The following is a 21,536-nucleotide window of genomic DNA, read 5'->3' on the forward strand; positions in this document are numbered from 1 at the left end:
AGGGGAGTATTAAGGCGTATGTGGCGGTCAGCCTGCTCAGCTCGTTTTTAGTGCTGCTGGATCCAATTTTTCTTCTGCTCAGCTCCAAAGAACTTCGTTATGGTTTGATGGCTACCCTCTGCAGCAAGAAGTGTATGACAAATCAAGATGGGACCATGAAACTGGTGACTGTCGGACATAGCAATACAAAGCAGGCAAACGTGAACTCTCGTGTTTAAGTCCTTAAGTCAGGTAATACTGATACCGGGTACGGGCCAATGATGGGCCTCTTCCCTAACGTCTTGATAAATTTGAATTGGAACTTGAGAACTTTGCTTATTACAGTAGCTGTATTTTACGCTTTAAACGCAAACTCGAGCAGTTACATATTTTTGTGGCAGTGATTGTTGCTTTATTGAGTTCAGCTACCTAGCTTTTGAAACTGAGGTGCTGTAAACGGTAAAACAAGTATTTATTCTCCTTTTTATATACTTCAGTATCGGTCTTCTTCTATTTGCTCTTACATTAAAAGAGTTGCACAAAAGGCCATCCGACGGATCCGCACCGGAGTGGTTTATACGAGTACATACGTCAACTTCCTGTCTGACGGATTGGAAGAATCTTTCTGTCAGTTACGTCATCACAAACTACGTACGCAACTGACGTGACGTTGACAGATTCTGACTTACTCTCTGTCACCAAGGTATTTCCCCACCTGCCAGGCAAATGTTCCTCGCCACCTATAGGTCACCTAAACCCCACCTATTTTATATCCGTTCTTTGACATGTGACGTTGTTGTGTAGAACCATCCGTGGACCAATGCGTAGTATTACTCGGGTCCTGGCGCTTTCCCACACATCCAGGCTCTTCCAGTTTCACACAGAATCAAGCGCAATTCGGCCACTTATTGTAACAGAACGAAACGTCTCTGAGTGCGGTGCTGTTTGCGGGCAGTAAAATGAACTACTCGAATACAATGAACTCATCCACTGCGGATGGAATGGTATGGAATGTCCCCGCGCGCGCTCGATTGAGCGCTTGCATAATCCAAACAATTTTAAATGGGGCCATGATCATAGCTTTCATCGTGTACAGAGAACTGCGCACATCCTTCACGATCTACTTACTGTTTCTCTTTTGCGCCAACATCATTTACGCTGTCGGACAGTATCCTCTGGAGGTCATTCGACAGGGCTTCGCTGGCCGCTACTGGCTACCGCACAGCGTGTGTTGTTTGCATAGTTACCTCAACTGGGTCTTTGCTCCCGTACCCATGCATATGCATGTGTTGATCACTCTCAACCGCATCTGGGCCAGCACCTTTCCCGTCTCCTACAAAAATGTACATTCCAAGAAAGTAGCTGTGCTGTTTTGCGTGCTGATGACCGTGTACATTCATCTGGTGTGTTTGCCGGTGATTGTCCTGGATTTCATGTACTATCATTTACCGGAACGACAGTACGGTTGCTTCGTTAATACCGAAGCGCAGAAAGTGCACAGCACCGTCGTAGCCATTGTCAGTACGGATTTGCCGATTCTTGTCGTTGTGGGTGCGTATCCGTTTCTTTGGTACAAGGAATCTCAGAGGAGAAAGACGCGGCTGAGTAAAGGTTCTCTAAGGACAACAAAAACATCGCAGCAAGGAGCCGCTACGGATGTAAGTTCGTCTTATTTTAGTGACGAGGTGTATCAGACCATTCTACTCTAAAAATCCATTCTACTCTAAATTCTACTCTAAAAATGACGCCGTTATACAGAAAAACTGAAAACTGTACAACGTAGTAAACGCTATTAGACTATTATTTTCATAATAATAACGAGAGCAGATACTCATAGGACAAAAAGGACCGTTCCGATTGTTAAATCTTGTAGGTCAACGCCCTCCCAAGAAGAGTTCCTTTTGGTTCGCAGCCGTTTGTAATTTTGACACTGTTGACAGCTAGCGTGGCCATTTGCTGGACCCCTGATCAAGTGTTGTGGACGTTGGATTGCTTGACAGGTGTCGATGACGACTTACCCGGCCTTCGATACACTACCAGTGTGATGTTCGTGCTGCAAGCCGCTCTCGATCCACTTCTTTTTGCTTTGTCGCTTCGTGGATTCCGATTGCTATTATGGAAAGCGATGTTTTGCAGACCGGACCCGAAACAGTGATGTTGCCCAGACGGACAATTGTACACTAAAGCAGGCGCTCGCAAAATAACTCACTAATAGTATACTGCAGAGCCATTACTTTAGAGTAATGTGCGTATACTATTACGACATCCCATCACAATCGGGCTGGATCAAAGTGGTTTCTACTACTGTCAGTCATTCGCTGTTAGCAAATGTTTCGGTTTGATGGATTAGCACAGCAGGCATTTCTGTTCCACCTTGCAAAGTACATCGCATTCACAAGACCAAAGTATCCTGCACAATCTGTCACCTATCACACCTGCCGGGAAAAGGTTCCTCTAGCCACCCAATTATACAACTATATATATCTGGCATACTTGTAAAATTTCCTTGACATGTATTTGTATATCTGTACATTGTACCGTAGCGGTTTGTGACTTGTAAACACCTACCGGAAGCCCAGCACATCCGTACTGGTTTATTTGTACCGGCGTTTTTAAGAAACATCAAAACCACTCTACCTACGATTTGAAAACAGTGACATCCAAGTCAGTCCCACTCTTTTTCATCACTAGCGAAAATGAACAACTCTGACGCGATCCATTCTACCAGTTCGGATGGAATGGTATGGAACGTACCAGCGCGTGCTAGACTAGGCGCTTGCATTATTCAAACAGCACTCAACTCCGCCATGGTTATCGCCTTCATCGTATACAGGGAGCTACGTACATCCTTCACCATTTATTTACTGTTTCTCTTCTGCGCCAACATAATCTACGCCGTCGGGCAGTATCCGCTGGAGGTCATCCGGCAGGGCTTTCCCGGTGGCTACTGGCTACCGCACAGCGTCTGTTGTCTGCATATGTACTTAAATTATGCCTTCGCCCCGGTTGCTATGCACATGCATGTACTGATCACTCTGAACCGCCTCTGGGCCACCACGTTTCCTCTCTCGTACAAGCAGGTGTATTCTAAGAAAGTGGCTGCGTCACTGTGCGTGCTGATGGCCGTATACGTACAGCTTTTATGTTTACCGTTGGTTGTACTGGATTTCTTGTACTATCATCTGCCTGAACGTGAGTACGGCTGCATAGTCAATACCGAAGCACAGGTGGTGTACAGCGCTGTCGTGGCCATTGTCAGTACCGACGTGCCGGTTGTGGTTGTTTTGGGAGCGTATCCGTTATTGTGGTACAAAGAGAAGCAGCGGCGAAAGACCCGTTTGGGTATGAAGGCGGAGATGACGACAAAAACTAACCTAGGAGGTCCTGCCGATGTAAGTTTTTCTTATTGCAGTGCCAATTGATAGAGCAGTAAAAGCGGCATCTTTCTGTTGTGATTATTTGAGCAAGTTAAAGCAGTTACCGTACATAAAATGCTACACATGCCTACAGTATCTTTAAATAGCCCATAAATCGTTCAAGTTGTCACCCGTTATAGGCGAACACTTTCCGAAGAAAAGCTCCCTCTACTTCGCGGCCCTTTGTGATTCTGACATTACTGACATTTAGTGTGACCATTTGCTGGACCCTGATCAAGTGCTATGGACGACTGATATTGTTACTGGAGGTGTTGGTGACTTACCCGGTCTCCGACACACCACCAGCGTCATGTTTGTGATGCAGGCGGTGCTCGATCCCCTTCTGTTTGCTTTCTCGCTTCGTAACTTTCGAATGCACATCTTGAGAATAATATGCTGCAGAGCAAAGCCCAAATAGCTGCGTTGCGAATTTGACTATTTTCAGATAGGTACGATAAAAATAAAATCTGTATACTTTGCAAGTGGGTTATCTTACGCTTACAGCTTCGCCGCCGCTCACACCTTCATGATACGCATTTTATACCAATGCACGAGTACATATGCTTCTCTTTAATTTCCGATTTTCTTTAATTTTTGTTTTGCTTCTTTGTAATACGATAATGGCATTAGCGACTTACTGTAGATAACGATATATTTGCTCCACCTGTTGTTGTCGTATCACCTTAGTAAGCGCACTCACATGTTTGGTTTCTCTCGGGACCAGCCTTTTAAATGAACGCGCTGAATAAATAAGAAAGATTCAGGTATCTTGCAAATGTAACCCGCAGTGCTCGAATTACCCTATTCCCCGCACTGCGATGCGGGTACATGAAATGTGCAACCGCGCGCATGCTGGAAATTTGCATAACAACTAATGGATCGGACTATCAGCCTGTCTACGAGAAACTTAGCAATGCTAGAAACATGTGTACCATAATATCAAAATATCTTTTATGAAATTCAATCAAGTATTCACCAGTGAGGACGACTCAAAGCAATACGCTCAACTACTGGTATTTTTTACCTTGCTGACAAAAGTATAAGGGGTTGGTTAGTCCTGTTTCTATTTGGGTTCTGAGGAAAATATCACGATATACAACAACTGATTCAAGTTTTAACGAAGCCGTGCCAATCATAAACTGCTCAGCAATTAAGAAAGCGCTATATTCATTATGAACCGGAACAATTCCACCACCTCTACAGCATTCGTGGCGGCATCGGTGCCGGCTATCGGAATTTGTCGTATATTCATCCTAATTACCAGCTTCATTCTCAACTCCATCGTTTTCACTGTGTACGTAACGCAATCGAAAATCCGCACGCCTTTCTCCGTTTATATAATCTCCCTGGTAGTGAGCAATATTCTGGACGTTATCCTCTTCTTCCCTTTTATGATCGCCAATAATCTCGGCACCAGCGATAACCATTTCATTTTTGGTGAACCTGGCTGCGTGGTGTACGGCTACGGCATCGCCATAATCCGCTCCTGTTGTTTGTGCTCACACGCCCTCATCACACTAAACCGCATCTGGGCCATGACCTTTCCGATTTCCTACAAAAATATTCACGGTTTCCGCTTTGCCATTTGTGTGTGCATTTTTGTCCTTATCGCTGTCCATTCGGTAATGGTGCCCGGCGTGATTCTGAACGAGAAGTTTCGGCCACGCCCCGTCAAAACATATGGCTGCTGGTATCAAGTGCACGCCGAATCGACAATCAGCTCCATCGGCATTGTTTTATTCTACATATTCCCGCTGATAATTCTCTCCTCGTATCCGTATTTGTTTTTTAAATATCTTCAGACCAAAAAGCGTATTATGGCGCAGGATGCTCGTACGGGAGTACTCAGCGAGAACAAGGCCAGCCGCACCTTTGGGATTGTGACGCTGTTATCATTCTGCACCATTGTCTGCTGGTTGCCGGAAGAACTGGTCACGTTTTTGATGATGGCGACGTGGAGTAAAGGCAGTGTGCGGGCGTATCCCATCGTCAGCTTGCTGAGCTCCTTTCAAGTTTTGCTGGATCCGTTGTTTCTTCTCATCAGCTCCAAAGATCTGCGTTACGGCTTGTTGAGTATGGTCTGCGGTAGGAAGTATATGCAGGAGGAGGTGGCCACGCTGAACCTGGTGACGTTCGCCGCGCGCAGCAACACAAGGAATTACACAATTCAGTCGCATGCTTAAGAATTATTCTCAACTTATCCAACGGTTGCACGGTTTGTTCTTGAGCACGTTTTATCAGCCGAGCCGATTCGATTCGACGACTGAAATTGTGCATGCGTACAAGATTCATGTGCTCACATGTAGCACAGATGCTTTTTTTACGCTGGCTTGCTTCGCGAGCGGGCTTAACCGACCCGCAGTGCAAAATGCTACCCTTGGCTTGGTTTGTGCGGTGCAGTCTTGAATTTCCTAGTGCAAATTACGTAACGCTGACAAGTTAAATACCGTAGCATAAGGCATACCGACTGTCATCTAGGTATCCAGCCCAGCAATGTCTCTCTACTCGATAGTCATTAAAATTTTATAAACGACCCTTTTGACATCAATATCCGTTCTTTTTGCACGTAAACTAAGCGTATTCAAGCAGTTACCATGCCGATTCATACATGTACATCGATCCTGCCATTTTTGTACAGTCGCTCGCGGAGCAAACACAAAGTCAGTTCCGCCACGATTTAAAAAGTGAAACGCCTAAAGAGAGATCCCTATCGTTAGCCGTAAACATGAACGATTCTAGTACAACAAACCATTCCATTATTGCGGATGGAATCGTGTGGAACGTACCGGCACGGACTAGGTTGATTTCTTGCATAATTACAACACTACTGAACGCGGCGGCGATCATTGCGTTCGCCTTATACAAGGAACTACGCACATCCTTCACAATGTACTTGCTGTTCCTCTTCTCCTACAACATTGTGTACACCGGCGGACAATATCCCCTGGAAGTCATTCGACAAGGTTTCGCTGGCCGCTACTGGTTACCACACAGCGTGTGCTGCCTGCACATGTACCTCGTGTGGGTCATCGCCCCGGTGGCTATGCACATGCACGTGCTGATCAGCCTGAACCGCATCTGGGCCAGCGCCTTTCCTATCTCCTACAAACAGGTGCATTCCAAGAAAGTGGCTGTCATCCTGTGCGTGTTAACGACCGTGTACGTCCATCTGGTGTGTTTGCCGGTGATCGTTCTGGATTTTATATACTACCATTTGCCGGAACGACAGTACGGCTGCTTTATTAACACCGAAGCGCAGACTGTGTACAGCGCCATCGTGGCAATTATCAGCGGGGATGGCCCGATTGTGGTCGTGGTGGGGGCGTATCCGTTTCTGTGGTACAAGGAACTGCAGAGGAAAAAAAGACGGTTGGGGAAGGCGTCACGATTGATGACAATGATGTCTCGACTGGGGACTAATACAGATGTAGGTAGTCACTAGGTACCAGCAGCTTATACCGCTGTCAGGAGGTGGCTGCTGCTAAAAACAGGAATGGCCGAATTAATTTAATTTAATCCGAATCAGAGGAGGTAGCACATTTCCGGCTAGGATGATAATCATTTAACACGGAATTTTTAACCCGGCTCGTTCTGTTCGTTATATTGTGAATGTATAACGATTTCACTAACATGTAATACCAGCAGCGGCTTTGTAGTGATCTTATCGAGCTTCGTACACAGCTATTAATGCAGATGCGCACTAGTACTGTAAATCAAAATTAACGAAATGCGCTGAAATTGTTGCACCTTATAGGCCACCCATCTTCCAAGAAGAAAACTTTCAGTTTCGCGACCGTTTCTGATTCTGACACTATTGACAATTAGTGTGACAATTTGCTGGACCCCTGATTATGCCGTGTGGACGGTTGATATTTTTTGGGGTGTGGGCGATCAACCCGGTCTGCGAAACACCACCAGCGTAATGTTTGTGTTGCAAGCGATCCTTGATCCCATTCTGTTTGCCGTGTCGTTTCGCCGCTTTCGAATGCTACTGTTGAAAATATTGTTCTGCAGATCTAACCCAAAATAGCTGCTGTATTGGTAGTTGAATAATGTTGCAAGCGGGATAAGAGCACGGCACTGTTGGAGTTTTGGACTTCGAAACAATAAAGAATTAAATCTTCACTGGCTGTGGCATTTCGCTTGACAGCCCCCAAACTGAAACTTTGTTTAAAAACAGCTGCAAAGGCGCTTCTTTTGTGTTCCCCGTACCGTTACTTCAAGATTCTCATGGCACAAAACATGCATCACTGCTTAAAAATTAGATTACAGTAGAACCAAGTAGCCAAGCTCTTTAATCATATCATTCCGTTAACTTTCTTCCGGTCCATAAAATGCGCAACTTCCCTCTGCGTCACATTTGCATTCATAACTCGTTTAATTTATCGATTTAATATGATATATTTACTCATGAATATTTATTTGTTTATTCTTTATTGTGAAATTTTTGCTCGTTGTGTAATAAAAGTACCAACTGCTATCTATGTGCCCCTTTTTATGTGATTTGCCACCTTGTAATGCGCGGATATATCACTGGTTTCTGTGGTTCCCAGAGCAGCCCCCGCAATGATCGAGTTGATTAAATAGAAGAGATCCTGGCAACGTGAAAATATACAGTAGCTGCAGTACCCGAATTGCGACCACCACGTATAATCTGCGAGTAGCTATAATGCGGGTATGTTACACTTGCATAGTCCTCCATTGTCGGCAATTGAATAACAAATATTGGATCATGTGTCGGCCTGTCGAGAAGGAAACAACGAGCGTCCAAAACACGAGTGTAACTGTACCCTGTACAACAATACGAATAGAGATGTCAGATGGCTCTGTGCTTCTGCGTAATTGAGTGAAGTGTTCATTAGTAAACAGGCAAATACACCGGTCGTAATTATCATGTTATTAAGTTTATAATTCGACTAGAATTTATTCCCTTTTTATTTCAATCTCGATCAAATTATCATTATATACTCTGTAACTGTCAGTGTACCAATTACTAACTGCAAATGTGAAAGCTCTGAACGTCATCGAATTCTTTCTTTTTATTCCTGTTAATGGTTTCGGCGCTAACAACAATCACTACATTTTCAGCAAACCCGGTTGTGTTGCGTACGGCAACAGCACTGCCAGTAAAAGCAGTACTCGTAATCGCTTCTGTTGCCAGTGTTTCCATGCCTTTCTTACTACCATCCCCATTCTGCTCCTGACCGTTCCTGTTTTCCTAGAAAGATTTTAGATGAATCTCGCTTATCGAGATTGAATTGCCGTTATTGTTTGGCGTGCACCAGCAGCACGGCGAATCAGACATTTCAGTCGGACGACTCAGGGTAATCGCATGGACTTTTGTGGCGTGGTACGTATGTTGTACCGCCCGTACATGTACCTGTTATTTCCTTTGAAAGTGCTCGCTGCGTGCACCGCTCCCCAAAAGCGGCTTTATTTAGCATGAAAACGAATAAGCGGCTTAGCATTTAACGGATCCCGTGGACGTCATAACTACCACTCTGTACTCTTAAGTATTATTTTTAAAATGCCTTTTCAGAAATCATTTCCGGGTTGGCTTCGATCTTTCCATTATTGAACGACTACAAATAGAAAGTTCCAATGACGACAGTATAATAAATCTGTGATAACAATTTTTTTGATGTGTAATATCTAAACCTCCGCCTAATAACCAAATAACTTCAGAGGAGCTCACTGAAAAAAAATAAATCTGTTCTTCTAGTCAGCATAACAATTTCGTGTGGCAGAATATTACGTTAACGTCAAGTCCGCCAGAAACAAAACGATAAAGCACAACCAGCACAGCACAATTCAAACTGCTGCAGAACTGACGAAGTTAAAAACAAAAAGTTTCTGCGCTGAAAAGGAAAGCTCCCAATAACGTAGTCGTTTTGCAAAAATATTCTGATCTATGATTTAACGGTAAAGATAGGCAGTAGCCGCTGTCTTTAGACGTCGCTTTGCCGGCTTTCCTTTTTTTCCATCTGCAAACGGCGGATGCATTGCATAGCGGCCTGACGCCATTGCTTTGACGCCACCATACACAACACCGGACTCAGGGTGCAATCCAGGGCAAATAAAAAATTAACCAGAGCCAGCATCCTTACATCCATAGATCGTGTTGTTGTCATCCCCAAAGAATATACCACGTGACCCGGCGTCCAGAACAGCAGAGAGTTGACGAAGAGGATGGTCAGCACCGCAAAATGCCGATTGCGATTCTGTGCACGGCTACCTTCGTGGATGTGTACTTTTCTGCGGGGAGTGCTCACTTCCACCGACGATTTGCCGTTTCGAGTCACAGAACCGCCAGCTTTCTGCACTGACTGTTTAATTGTGACAGCGTTGGTTTTGCGAAGGATTTTTACTTTCCAAAAGACTACTGGATAAATAATGGTGACTAGCGCCTGTGGTAACGGATGCGTGATATATCCGTACAGAGCACGATAGAAGTAGTCGTGAGTGTAACCGAAGTTGTACATGCATAAATGTCCGAGAACGGGTCCACGCGCGCGACAGTCGTGATCGAGAAATACCGGTAACGACAGCGCATTAATAACGACGACAACTGCAATAATCAGGCAAGCCGCTAGTTTTCGCGTGTGCCGCACTCTGTAGCTAAAGGGAAAGGTCACCGCCCAGAGCCGGTTGACGCTAATCAGGACATGTATACATACGACACACGCACTGGTAATCTGCGCGCAGTATAGGTCAAATAAACACCAGTATTCGCCGAAAATCCAGCGCAGTTTAAGGAAATTGCTGATATGCGCTACGTTACTGGTGCAAGATTTAATGAAGTCGAACGCCGACAGGGTCACAATGTAGCTGTTAAAGGGCGTCCAGAGTTGTGCAGAGTTAATGTAGACTGCCAGAAGAAAACTGTTACTACAGTAACTGATTATAGCCAGAATCATGTATAGATAACCCATGTAAACGGTATTTGGTGTTACAGGCACAACATCCGTGGTTGCATTGGACGTGTTATACATTTGATAACTCTCGTTGCCCAATGATGAGTTTATACGATGCCCGCTAACAAAAGGATTGTAAGGGCGTAAAACCATTTTGTCACCTTTAAGGAGCTTTTTACTACAAACTGCGAAGTCTGTCTAACGTTTCGCAAACCCGAGCTATGGAAATGCAGAACTTCAGAATGTGGTTTCTGCAGCGTATCAGCGAAGAAAACAAATATGGCGAGGTGTACTTAACATTATAAGATGTCGGAATCACCTTAGGATAGAATTGACCTTCGTAGTCACTATTACTATAGCGTTAAGTAGTGGTTTAAACCAGCAACTCCTTCTCGAGTTCCCATTTGCATATAAGGTTTGCTCCCAATGCTTTCCCGGGTACGAAGGTGGAGCTCTCTTGGAAAGGAAAGGTTACTGCCAGGGCTTCTGACAAGGAATCCCATCTTTCTTTGCAAAAACGTGACTGCTCGTGACAATAGCCAGTAGGCTGGGAATTCAGTGCTGTTTTCCATAGTTTTCTGGGGAATCCCTCGCATGCTCTACCGGGATCTCTCTCTGCCATAGTATCGGCACTGCCATAGCATAGTGTCACTGCCGTATGCGTTTCGCTTCAGTATCAGCTGCTATGAAAGGTGTTTACCATAATTGCCGCTGCATTATCGACATGTCGTCGTAATTCTCCTGGGGCAGATGATCTTAGTTGCATTACAGGGGGCAGTTGCCTTTTGCTGGCATTCTTTTGGCCTTTACATTAGTTTCGTGGCTTTCCAGAAAACTGGTCCGGATTCTGCTCGTTTGAGACGCGTATTATCCTATCGTATTTGACCGTAGTTGACGGGTGTTATCCTCACGTATTTGACCGGTTAAATTCAGCTGTGTAAACTTACCAGTGACGGAGAGATCAGTACGATAGGAATAATTTCCGTAATAATCTATCCTATGACCAACTCGACCACAGAGTATAAGCTGATAATCTCGATGCGGTACAGCTACGCCTAATAACCTACGCGAACAAGAACTGCATCTCCAACGATAATTTAATTCTAAAAACTCAGAAGACTGCAAAAACTGCAGACTGCAAACGAAGACTGCAAAAACTCAGAATTAGAACGCAGAGATGCCAAAGTACTGCCATTATATAGACTCGACGCATCTGTATAAGTTGCTCTCAAATATACCACGTATTGGGACTGTGATGCGAATTGTATCTAGGTCAACACTCTCGAGTGCGCAACAACTCACGCACTGATTTGTGAGTCAGTCAGATTCACTGATACCGCCGCGCGCATTGGTCAGATGGAGAATCGGTTGCTGGATTAGGAAACCGAGCTATGGAGCTCGGTTTTATAATTCGCGCTTACATTCATGACCGCTTGTCAACTCGTTCCTGCGCTGCTGATAAACGTTCGTAATGATCCAGGCTGCATTAACTGTATGTAATTACGCTGTACTTAATGTAGTTCGTCTTAAGTTTTAAGACAATAAGGTTTAATTAATTAAACTAATAATTAGTAACTGAGCGAAAATTTGATGAACTAACTAGAGTCATTCACGCCTAATTAGCACATTTAGCACCTAATTAATTAGCGAATCTGCCCCTAATTAGTAATTTCGCACCTGGTTTTTTAAACACCTAATTAGCAAATTTATTACACATGAAGAAAAAATTAATATTACTTAACGACATAATAAGAGAAACGCCGGTGATAGTGTTGGGGCATGTGGCCAGCCTCAGCTCGGCCGCGGAGTCTCGAGGAAACGTCAGAACATGCTCGACCACCGGAAGGAGCGTATGCGTCGAGTGGGACACCTGATGCGTGGCCAGGTGAATAGCTGCTTCCTGGTACGTGGCCAGGGAGGTTTTGCGGCACCTGATTCGTGGCCAGGTGATGCCCTGATACATGGCCAGGGTGATGGATCCTGATTCGTGGTCAGGATGTATGAGTACACCTTCCGGTGCGGTTCTGTGCGTACCATGGCGAGAAAGCTGCGCGAGTGAGAACTGGCCTTTATTCAATATTTTACAAAGTACCCATGCGTTAGTTTAAACAGTACAACATGATGCTAAAGAGGGGTGGGAAGGCGGGTAACTTCCAGCAGTTGAAAGGTCACATTCAACCTTAACGGTTGCAAAAATTATATTCGATCCGACACGCGTGCAAAACCGTAGTGCATATGAAGCCCAGTATTACATACTTGTCTAAGTGCGGACAGAGCCATAAAACAATTAACCATGTGCGGGACCAGTGGTCGTGGCCTACCGCTTTGAACATGGAACAGCCGCTTCGTAAGTAAATAGAAGCCGACGAATCAGCAACCTGTTACCTTGCACAAGTGTAACAATGGTAACATTTGTCTGTAACAGCGGCATATTAGGGAAACTGTTACTGGTCGATACTAGCGTGTGCACATGCCATTAATAAAACCGTAACGACGAGTCGGTATTCAATATACATATACTCGTATATCTGTACTGGACTAATTCGTCGTTACTGTACAATATGGTTTCCATAAAAGTATGTCCATTACGCCATGCTTAACATTCTATCTAGTGTATTTACTCGTAGTGATCGTATTATTAATTGGGAAATTACTTATATGCTTTTGTATAATGAAATAATTTAGGTATTTATGCTGTTAGGTTCAAGTAAATATGGAAATCACTGCATAATAATTACCATTACTACCTTTATTTATAAAATTAATAAGCCACGACCACACTGACAAACAAACAAAAAACAAAAAATTCCGACCATGGAAAAACGGCTTTAGGTAACAGCAACAAAATCGCTGTGGTTTTGGTGTACAAAATCTTCTTCCGTGAAATGATTACGACACACAATATCATGCTTTGATGGGAGACGCAAGTTACCGCAAAACTGGATCCATAAATTGCGAGTAGGGTAACCTTCTTTAGGAACATGATGAAACGATAACTTTGGCGACTGCCCAACTTCCAGCGACTGTTTCTTTGTTCTCGTACCTTGTTCGCTTGGACAGTTCAGCACAAAACACTTCGTCACCATGTTTAACGTCACCACCACAAAAAATGAAATCAATCAAAATTTTGCATGGCTGTTATGACCCGATATATTAATAAACTGCATACAACATAAAATTATTTCGTTGCTAGCTTTTAATTTGCAGTGTAATGGCAAAACCGATTTCATGAACAAATGCATGGTAATGATGGCAGTCATAGACACGTAATCACTTTTGTGACCCAGTAGCTATAGCATACGAGAATGTGCTATTATTGTAGTTACAATACCACCAGACAGAGATTAGAATCGTCTGCTCAGTATTGTTCACTTAAATGCTACCAGTGGACATATAATATACATAACAGTGACCAGCAGACGCAAGATGGAGTAGCTGCCGCCTGCCACTCACGTTACTGTCTTTCCTATTTTAGCTCTGAATGCATTGAACGGAGCTGACTAAGTAAACAAGCAAACGGTACGGCGGCGAGGAAGCGGTCAAAGGGCCAGTCCCGCACATATTCTTGGTCTGTTCCCTTTCAAATACCTCTACTGTCCACACTTAGACAAGTATGTAATACGAGGCTTCATATGCACTACGGCAAAACCAAATGAAATGACAGCCATCACTTAACGCACAGCCAAATTTCGCGCAATGCTATCGAGTAACTAGGTAACAGCATAAATACCTAAATTATTTCATTATACAAAAGCATATAAGTAATTTCCCAATTAATAATACGATCACTACGAGTAAATACACTAGATAGAATGTTAAGCATGGCGTAATGGACATACTTTTATGGAAACCATATTGTACAGTAACGACGAATTAGTCCAGTACAGATATACGAGTATATGTATATTGAATACCGACTCGTCGTTACGGTTTTATTAATGGCATGTGCACACGCTAGTATCGACCAGTAACAGTTTCCCTAATATGCCGCTGTTACAGACAAATGTTACCATTGTTACACTTGTGCAAGGTAACAGGTTGCTGATTCGTCGGCTTCTATTTACTTACGAAGCGGCTGTTCCATGTTCAAAGCGGTAGGCCACGACCACTGGTCCCGCACATGGTTAATTGTTTTATGGCTCTGTCCGCACTTAGACAAGTATGTAATACTGGGCTTCATATGCACTACGGTTAACTCCCGCTGCCGATGAAAGGGACTGAGAGGCAATGAGAGGAGGGACAGGTAAGCGCGGGAGTAGGTGCGGTGACAAAGGGCAGGCAGGCAATCCGGTAGTAAACAGGACGATTCCGCATTCCACGGAGATAGAGAGGAGGCAGTCATCACGTCCGTGCGAAGTCCAACAATTGTCCATCAATGTCCTGCTTTAACGAGAATTCATGCTGGCCGGCGTTTCTCTTACCGCGTTAAACAAAGTTAGCGCACCAGCGCAAACTTCCAATGTCATTAAGCTATGTGAAATTATTTTTCTTAATAAGTTTGCGCTTGCTGTGTTGCGTTGTCCATGGTAGTGAATGGCACTGAAGGCAGATTTATTGCAGAATTCACGGTGCTGTCAGATTTGGTGCTTATTTCTACGAGTGTGTCCGTTATCAGTGGTGGGGAACATGTTTCAATTTTTTTCTCTTAGTCATAGCGGAAAGATGAGTAACCGATACGTGCGCAGCAGTCGTGCCGCAGATACAAGCGGGCTGCTGATATTTGACAGTCCTAATAGAAACCAAAATATATCCGAACACAAAAGGGAAACGTCCAGAAAGTATAAGAATAACAGCAAGTACGATTAAAGCCGTCACTTTACGTACGTACCCATGGCTACCGTATCTATATTCCGTCACCGAGGCACATTTTCCGCCTTCAAATTCAGAGAAATCTCATATTCTGCAGAAACGTACTTACTGTATAAGATACGTATTTACTGTATACTTACCCCGTATTTACTGTATAAAAAAATAGTTACCAGTGCCATGGTCAAGACGACACATTGACAAACACTTTTAAAGCTACCCTTCACAGCAGTACATTACTGCACTTCAGCATTAATTTAGTTAGTACTGCATTGCTACGAGTATGTGTATTGCCATTGTATTTGTATTACCATTGTACTCGTATTGCCATTGTATCTTTATTTGATGACTGAGCTTTTTCGTTATTTCCCTTCTTTGAAAGTTGTGTGAACGTTGAGGATTGTTTGATATCATGGAATCCATAGCTAACCCTTGGAACATCGTCAACGTTTTACGAGAATATATGGCACCAGCGAACGTATCAAATGTCCCGTTGCCGAGAAGGAACGGATTCTTGCATTGCAGCTGAAAGGTACGTGACAAGAGTTACGTTGTCAAAACTCATGTACCAACAACCTTACATGATATGGTCGCTTATAAAATCAAAAAAGAACAAAGTGCAAACATAAAGCCGATTTACTGGAGCATGTAGAGCGTAAAGTATTTTAGGAATTTGTAATACTTTTGGCCATGGCACACGAAACTATTGTTTTATAAATACAGAGTAAATATATAACATTTCTGCTAAATAGGAGGTTTTTCTGAATCGGGAGGCGGAAAATCTGCCCTGGTTAGAAACTTAATAAAAATTTGAGACCCGGCGAGGCGGGCGCGGATAAAAAGTCCTTCTTTCTAAACCGTCGCTATTAGATTCACGCTAGTTCTTGCAAAATTTAATTTTCAATTTACCTGCACAGTGATGTATCCGTGAGGCATGCTCACTAAGCAGAAGTCCAGAACTATCAAATCCGTTCACGGGATTATATTGATATATTGTCGTGCTGCCTGCTTTACGTTGAAAGCATGCAGCTACCCACCCACACAAAGAATTCATGCATTCCTATGAAAATACGTAATTAGCTCACTGCACCCTTTTCTCCTGTTTCTGAATTTTTCCTTTGCCGTTTTGGGTGATATTCTTTTTTTTCTTTGTGGGAAACCGTATTATCGCACCTTCAAAATTTCTGTATTTTTAATGGGCGCTAAGAAGACGCTACTCGTGAAAGGGTTCTTGCTTTCGATGTAACCATAACACTTGCAACCGATACTAATAATGTTTTACCAAATAGTGCTGGTATCTCACGTAGGTATTGTAACGTTAGCTTAACTAACTCAAACTAGGGTAGCGATGTGCCGCTCCAGGAAGCGAGCAAGGTTACGTTAAGTAGGTGGTTGTTGTAGGACAAGGAAAGGTCACAAGCTATCGTAGGCAATTTATTAGCACAGCTCGTAAGTAATTAGAACAGCTCGTAAGTAACGTTATCTGGTACAGTCGATAGCTCATAAGTCGTCAGCTCGTAGAATCTGGCGGAAGGTGGCTAAAAAATGGTCGGTGTAGTAAGCGACAACCTAAATGCGAAGCGCATTTACGCAGTTTGATGAACGTAGTAAAGTGGCCATCGCTACAAGCGCAAACTTCGCGCTATCTGTACCTTTACGTAGGAAATTACCGGACAAGCTTGTACACACTTATATTCGTACGCGTGGTAGTTTCAATTAAAACAGTTTTCCTTTCCATGGATACATGATTTACTGTCTACGGGAATCTACTGTCATGTATGTACGGACACATATATATCCGTTTTAATGTTTCATAACCCGCCAGGCAGTCACAATCAGCACAGCTTCAACGCTGGCAGTGTTCTTGTCATGGGTCTTAGCGGCCAACGGAAGCCTTGATCATGAAAACTTTGCCGACGAATTGGACAACGGTCGCGGCCCAGTCTTCGTCGCTATGCAAATTGATAGGGCCGGGTCCGCCGTAGGGACCGTCAAAGGCCGACGGAGAGTTGGCCAACATGACGGCCCCGATATTGTCAAAGATGTCGCCCAGGGATACATACACTTGGTTCCTGTCGCTGGCTTTTGCCAGCAGTGTCCTCCCGGCAGCTTCAATGGCTATGGCGGCTTGAAAAGCGCTTTTACGTCCCGGAGGAGCAGGAGGCTGACATTCCGCTGCAAATCAAGCCGAAAGTGACTGATACAATAAAAAATTATTCAGATTTCAATACCGAAAATATGATTGATACAAATTCTACAAAATCAATAAATTCTAAAAATCATGGTTTACCTAGTATGATGAGGCAGAGGAGGGGCAAGAAAGCTACCACGAAAGCCATTTAGGGTTCGCTGCAATCGCAAAATAAAAGTTCAATGTAATATATTAACCGTCTCAAATCAAACAGATCAAGCGAAACCGCGAATTAACCAACTATTGTAAGCGCATGTATACCGAGACGCTAAAAATTAACGGCGTTTACTATTGCCCCTAGGTGCGGGTTATTCCTCTTCGAACGACAGTCAGTACAGATTACCGCTAATGTGTTTTGATAGCGACAGTTTTGCTGCTGCAAACTGCGCCTGCGGTTTGTCGGTTTCTAACTACACGTTAGAATTTCTCTGCCTTGAACCTTTGCTTGTCGGTGCTGTCCATATTGTGCAAGTCCACTGGATTACGTACTACTGTGTATACAAGTAGTACATACGACTATTGTATAATTATTATTATACATAAATACATACGAGCAGCTATATCATCACGTAACAGACATCTTATGAGGCTTGTAAACAGCGCGTTGACTTGTTTTTGTCATGATTTTGTTTTCGGATTGACTTGACACGTTATGGCTGGAAACGTTTGCCATGAAGAAGCTCGTGGGATTGTTTTAGTCGGAGTACTTGGAAATTTCTTAATAATCGATTACTTTATCTCTCAGTTCATGGATACGCAGATAATCTACTGTCGTACTTATATATTATGGTTTTCGAATGTAACATTAGGCCCTTCACACCGACAAAGAACGGTTGCTCATGTCACCACAATTCACACTATTCATCACAACATCAATTACACTGTTGGATAGCGCTACACGGTCTTCAACACTATACAATAAAGGCCAAGTCTACAACACTATACAATATAGGTGATTTTCCGAACGCTTAATTAGCGGCCACCGGGAGTGCCGGCATTCTTAATGCCATTGCCGACACCCTGGAACATGGCCGCGCCCAGATCTTCATCGGTGTGCAGATTGACGGGACCGGGTGCGCCGTAGTAACCACCTGATCGCGACGGGGAGTTGACCAGAATGACGGCCTGTATGTTGTCCATGATGTCGCCTATGGATTTATGCACCTGGTTCATGTCGCCGGGGTTGGCCTGCATCGCCATGCCGGCCGCTTCGATGGCCTTAGCGGCCTGCAGACCGCCGTCCGGTCCCGGTGGCACGGTGACCTGGCATTCCACTGAAAATTGCAACCCCATTAGAAACATTTTGAAACAACGGAGCATGCAGTGAACAGAAAACGTCATGCTCACACTTACCTAATACGGCTACGCAGAGGAAAAGCGCCAAAACTGTTAAGGGTGTCATTTTTTGTAATTGCAACTGTCGCGTGTATAAGCTGCGAATAGTCTAAACCCGACAATCGAATAACTTCTTCACAAGATTACGATAAACTAGCGTAACGAAGAGTGTGTACATCAAAAGCGCATACTGCTGTCCTTAGGCAGGGTTGTTCCACTATGAGCATTACGAAGTAATAATTATTACAGGATGTCCACTTAGGTGTCGGCGACATATATGTTTACGCTTTGGCAGCGCCATCACTCAGCTCGTCTCAAGTTCAACTCAACTCAAGTTCAATCGTCTAGACGGGACCAGTGCTGCCTATTGCAAGAACCTTGATGCAAAGTTTCACGAATCGATGTGTACTAATAACCTGGAGCAGTAGATTCGCATGCCACACCTCTGTGGCTTTCACTGCACTTTACAAACTCGCTGCGTTGTCGGCCACACACCGAAGCCGTAACCTGGTCGTAGCGATGGCTGCCGGTTAATGGTACAGAGTAATCAGCGGTAATTATTGTGCCACTGAACTGCTGCTTATTGCGCGCCCATTAGCAGACATTCCGCTATGCCCACATCAAATAGGTGTTTAGTGAAGAGGCTCGTCGCAAATTCGTTTGAACTTTTTACGCTGTTTTTTCCTGTTTATTTCCGTTAACGTTAAAACCTTTACCGGCACATTATCGCCATGGAGAAGCTCGTGGTATTACTCTTTATCGTTGCATGCATCAGTATGTACAACACCCATTAGCCTTACTTTCATTGTATGTACGTAAAATCGGTGATTACGTAATGTGCCGTCGATCTATAATAAATCGTTACAGGTTATGTGCAAACTGACACCCAAGTAACCATCGACCGAGCCAAGCAAATCGTGGCGCTTGCCCAGCAGATGCAGGCCGACATCAACAGCAAGGGGAAATCCTACCAGCACATGGCGGACATTGTGGCGCAGGTGTCTATCATCGTCAACAACACCGACACCGACGGCCAGGCAACCGGCACCAAGGCCTCCAACCGCGCCAGCAACGGACTGACCCTGGCCGGCGGTATCGTTAGCGGTATCGGAGGGGCGCTCTCCAGCTTCGGCAAGCTATTCAATTAAGATACCGGTGACCTTGTTCTCTACACTGATTTGATTTCACTGAGCAGAAAATTGAAATGTCGACTGGTTGGCAGTTTCTTTGCCGGTAGATTCCATTTATGATGCGTAAGGGAAATAATTTCGATGTCAGCACCAAGTTGTCGAATAACCTTCTCTGGTTGACTTAATCGTCACGTGATATATCTGCAGTTGAAATATATCTAGGAATGTTTTACATTGGATTGAGTGATGTTACTTTATGTTGATGATGATAAGGATAACAACATTCTACGAAATAAAGTGGCGCAGGTACTTTGCTTTACTGGGTGTCATTAGTAAGTAAGTATACGTATCTGGTTGCGTGCTTATTCAGTGTTTCGAAGAGGCGTCACCCCTCTGTATCAGAGTGATCGGTCATAAGGCAAAATCATTCGACGTACTAAATAACAAAGCCTGAACATTTTGATCGTTGTTTTTGTCAGGCTGCCGCTCTGGAAACCACACAACATAATTTATTATTATTCTACGCCACAAGAATCCTAAAACATATGAGTTTGATTTCAGTTTTTCTTAACAATTTTTAAAAATTACAGAGTTCCTAGACAACTTTAGTTATTTTATTGCTAAGTAAACAGCTAATAAAAGGCGGAAACGCGCAATCACCTCATTATCTGATTAAATCAAAAATTTGTGTATATGTGTACAAATGAATCGTTATTTAATTAGGCAAGCCTGCTGATTAGGCAAAAGTGCTGGCTGGCAATAATTAAGCACAGAAGCTGACTATAATTTACCCCGTGGCACCCTCTTGCCGCCTGCTAATGTTTGCAGGTCGCTGACCATAAACCGCGAATTTATGCTCCCGGCGGTTGACTGTATATGCGGGTGTCTGTTGGTCATATTCATCATTTGCCATCTCTTACCTTTTGGTCCATTCAGATAGAAAATTCATCGGTGCGAGAACGCTTTCACTACAGCAAAAATAACTTTTCACAATGCAGCTCCTTTTCGTGGCGACCTTTGCCGTCGTTCTGGCTTGCGGTAAGTCGCACGATACCTGAAGATGTACCATCAGTAACACCTAATATGCAACGCCTATCCGTTCAAATATCGGCACAGCCGTCCGCTATTTTAAGACGAACGAAGCGATTACTTTAGACTATTGTATACATATGTTTGTTTTACAGTGTATGGCCAAGCGGCCAACAGTGTCATCGTGGCGCAAGCGCAGGCCATCGTGGCGTCGGCGACGAAGATCCAGGGCGAATCCGGCAACACTAACGCGGTGTACACAGATATGGGCGACATTATGACGGCCGTGGCCAACATCGGCGACGCCCTCGTTCAGTCCAATACCAAACTCAGCGGTCGCGCTTTCAACGGATTATCCTTGGCCGGAGGTATTCTGAACGGTATCGGTGGCGCTCTCACCGCAGCTGGCAAATCCTAAACCTGTGCATCCGAACCACATTCCGGCATACGGGACGCAACCTGCTAAGGAGCCATCCGTTTGTGAAAACAGAACTTTTTCTCGATTTCAATGTATATTTTTTATGTTTACGATACAATAACTAAAGTTTAGCATAGAAATGCATTCCAATGTGTGTTAAGAATCGCTTTGCGCCATTGAGGTGGCTACAAGCACTGCTGATATCGTGAGATAAACCATTTCTTATCCTTGTGCGTACTGGCTTTCAAAAGTCGATACAAAGGCGTTTGTTGTACAACAAGAGCAGTTCTCCTTACATCAGCATACATGTGTAACTAA

At 44.0% G+C, this 21,536-nt stretch overlaps 5 protein-coding genes across 5 annotated transcripts; 4 read left to right on the plus strand and 1 right to left on the minus strand.

Annotated features, from left to right (window-relative positions):
* The first annotated feature begins 2,786 nt into the window (after positions 1–2,786).
* Positions 2,787–3,715, plus strand: LOC129596497 (uncharacterized). Its single transcript, XM_055493796.1, has 2 exons — positions 2,787–3,371; positions 3,536–3,715. Exons 1-2 carry the CDS (start codon positions 2,787–2,789, stop codon positions 3,713–3,715), a joined length of 765 nt encoding a protein of 254 aa, XP_055349771.1.
* Positions 3,716–4,567: 852 nt separating this feature from the next.
* LOC129596499 (rhodopsin-like) lies at positions 4,568–5,578 on the plus strand. The gene has a single exon (XM_055493797.1). It carries the CDS (start codon positions 4,568–4,570, stop codon positions 5,576–5,578), a length of 1,011 nt encoding a protein of 336 aa, XP_055349772.1.
* Positions 5,579–18,267: 12,689 nt separating this feature from the next.
* Positions 18,268–18,745, minus strand: LOC129596538 (uncharacterized). The gene is made up of 2 exons (XM_055493847.1): positions 18,660–18,745; positions 18,268–18,580 (listed from the first exon to the last, which is right to left on the minus strand). Exons 1-2 carry the CDS (start codon positions 18,706–18,708, stop codon positions 18,279–18,281), a joined length of 351 nt encoding a protein of 116 aa, XP_055349822.1. The 5' UTR covers positions 18,709–18,745; the 3' UTR covers positions 18,268–18,278.
* Positions 18,746–19,142: 397 nt separating this feature from the next.
* Positions 19,143–19,791, plus strand: LOC129596539 (uncharacterized). Its single transcript, XM_055493849.1, has 2 exons — positions 19,143–19,415; positions 19,509–19,791. The coding sequence occupies exons 1-2, from the start codon at positions 19,373–19,375 to the stop codon at positions 19,787–19,789; spliced, it is 324 nt and encodes a 107-aa protein (XP_055349824.1). The 5' UTR covers positions 19,143–19,372; the 3' UTR covers positions 19,790–19,791.
* A 920-nt stretch (positions 19,792–20,711) lies between these two features.
* LOC129596542 (uncharacterized) lies at positions 20,712–21,398 on the plus strand. The gene is made up of 2 exons (XM_055493851.1): positions 20,712–20,809; positions 20,956–21,398. Exons 1-2 carry the CDS (start codon positions 20,764–20,766, stop codon positions 21,216–21,218), a joined length of 309 nt encoding a protein of 102 aa, XP_055349826.1. The 5' UTR covers positions 20,712–20,763; the 3' UTR covers positions 21,219–21,398.
* Positions 21,399–21,536: the final 138 nt, after the last annotated feature.

The sequence above is a fragment of the Paramacrobiotus metropolitanus genome, unplaced genomic scaffold, assembly GCF_019649055.1.
Source record: "Paramacrobiotus metropolitanus isolate TYO unplaced genomic scaffold, Prichtersi_v1.0 Parri_scaffold0000091, whole genome shotgun sequence".
Classification (NCBI taxonomy): Eukaryota; Metazoa; Tardigrada; class Eutardigrada; order Parachela; family Macrobiotidae; genus Paramacrobiotus; species Paramacrobiotus metropolitanus.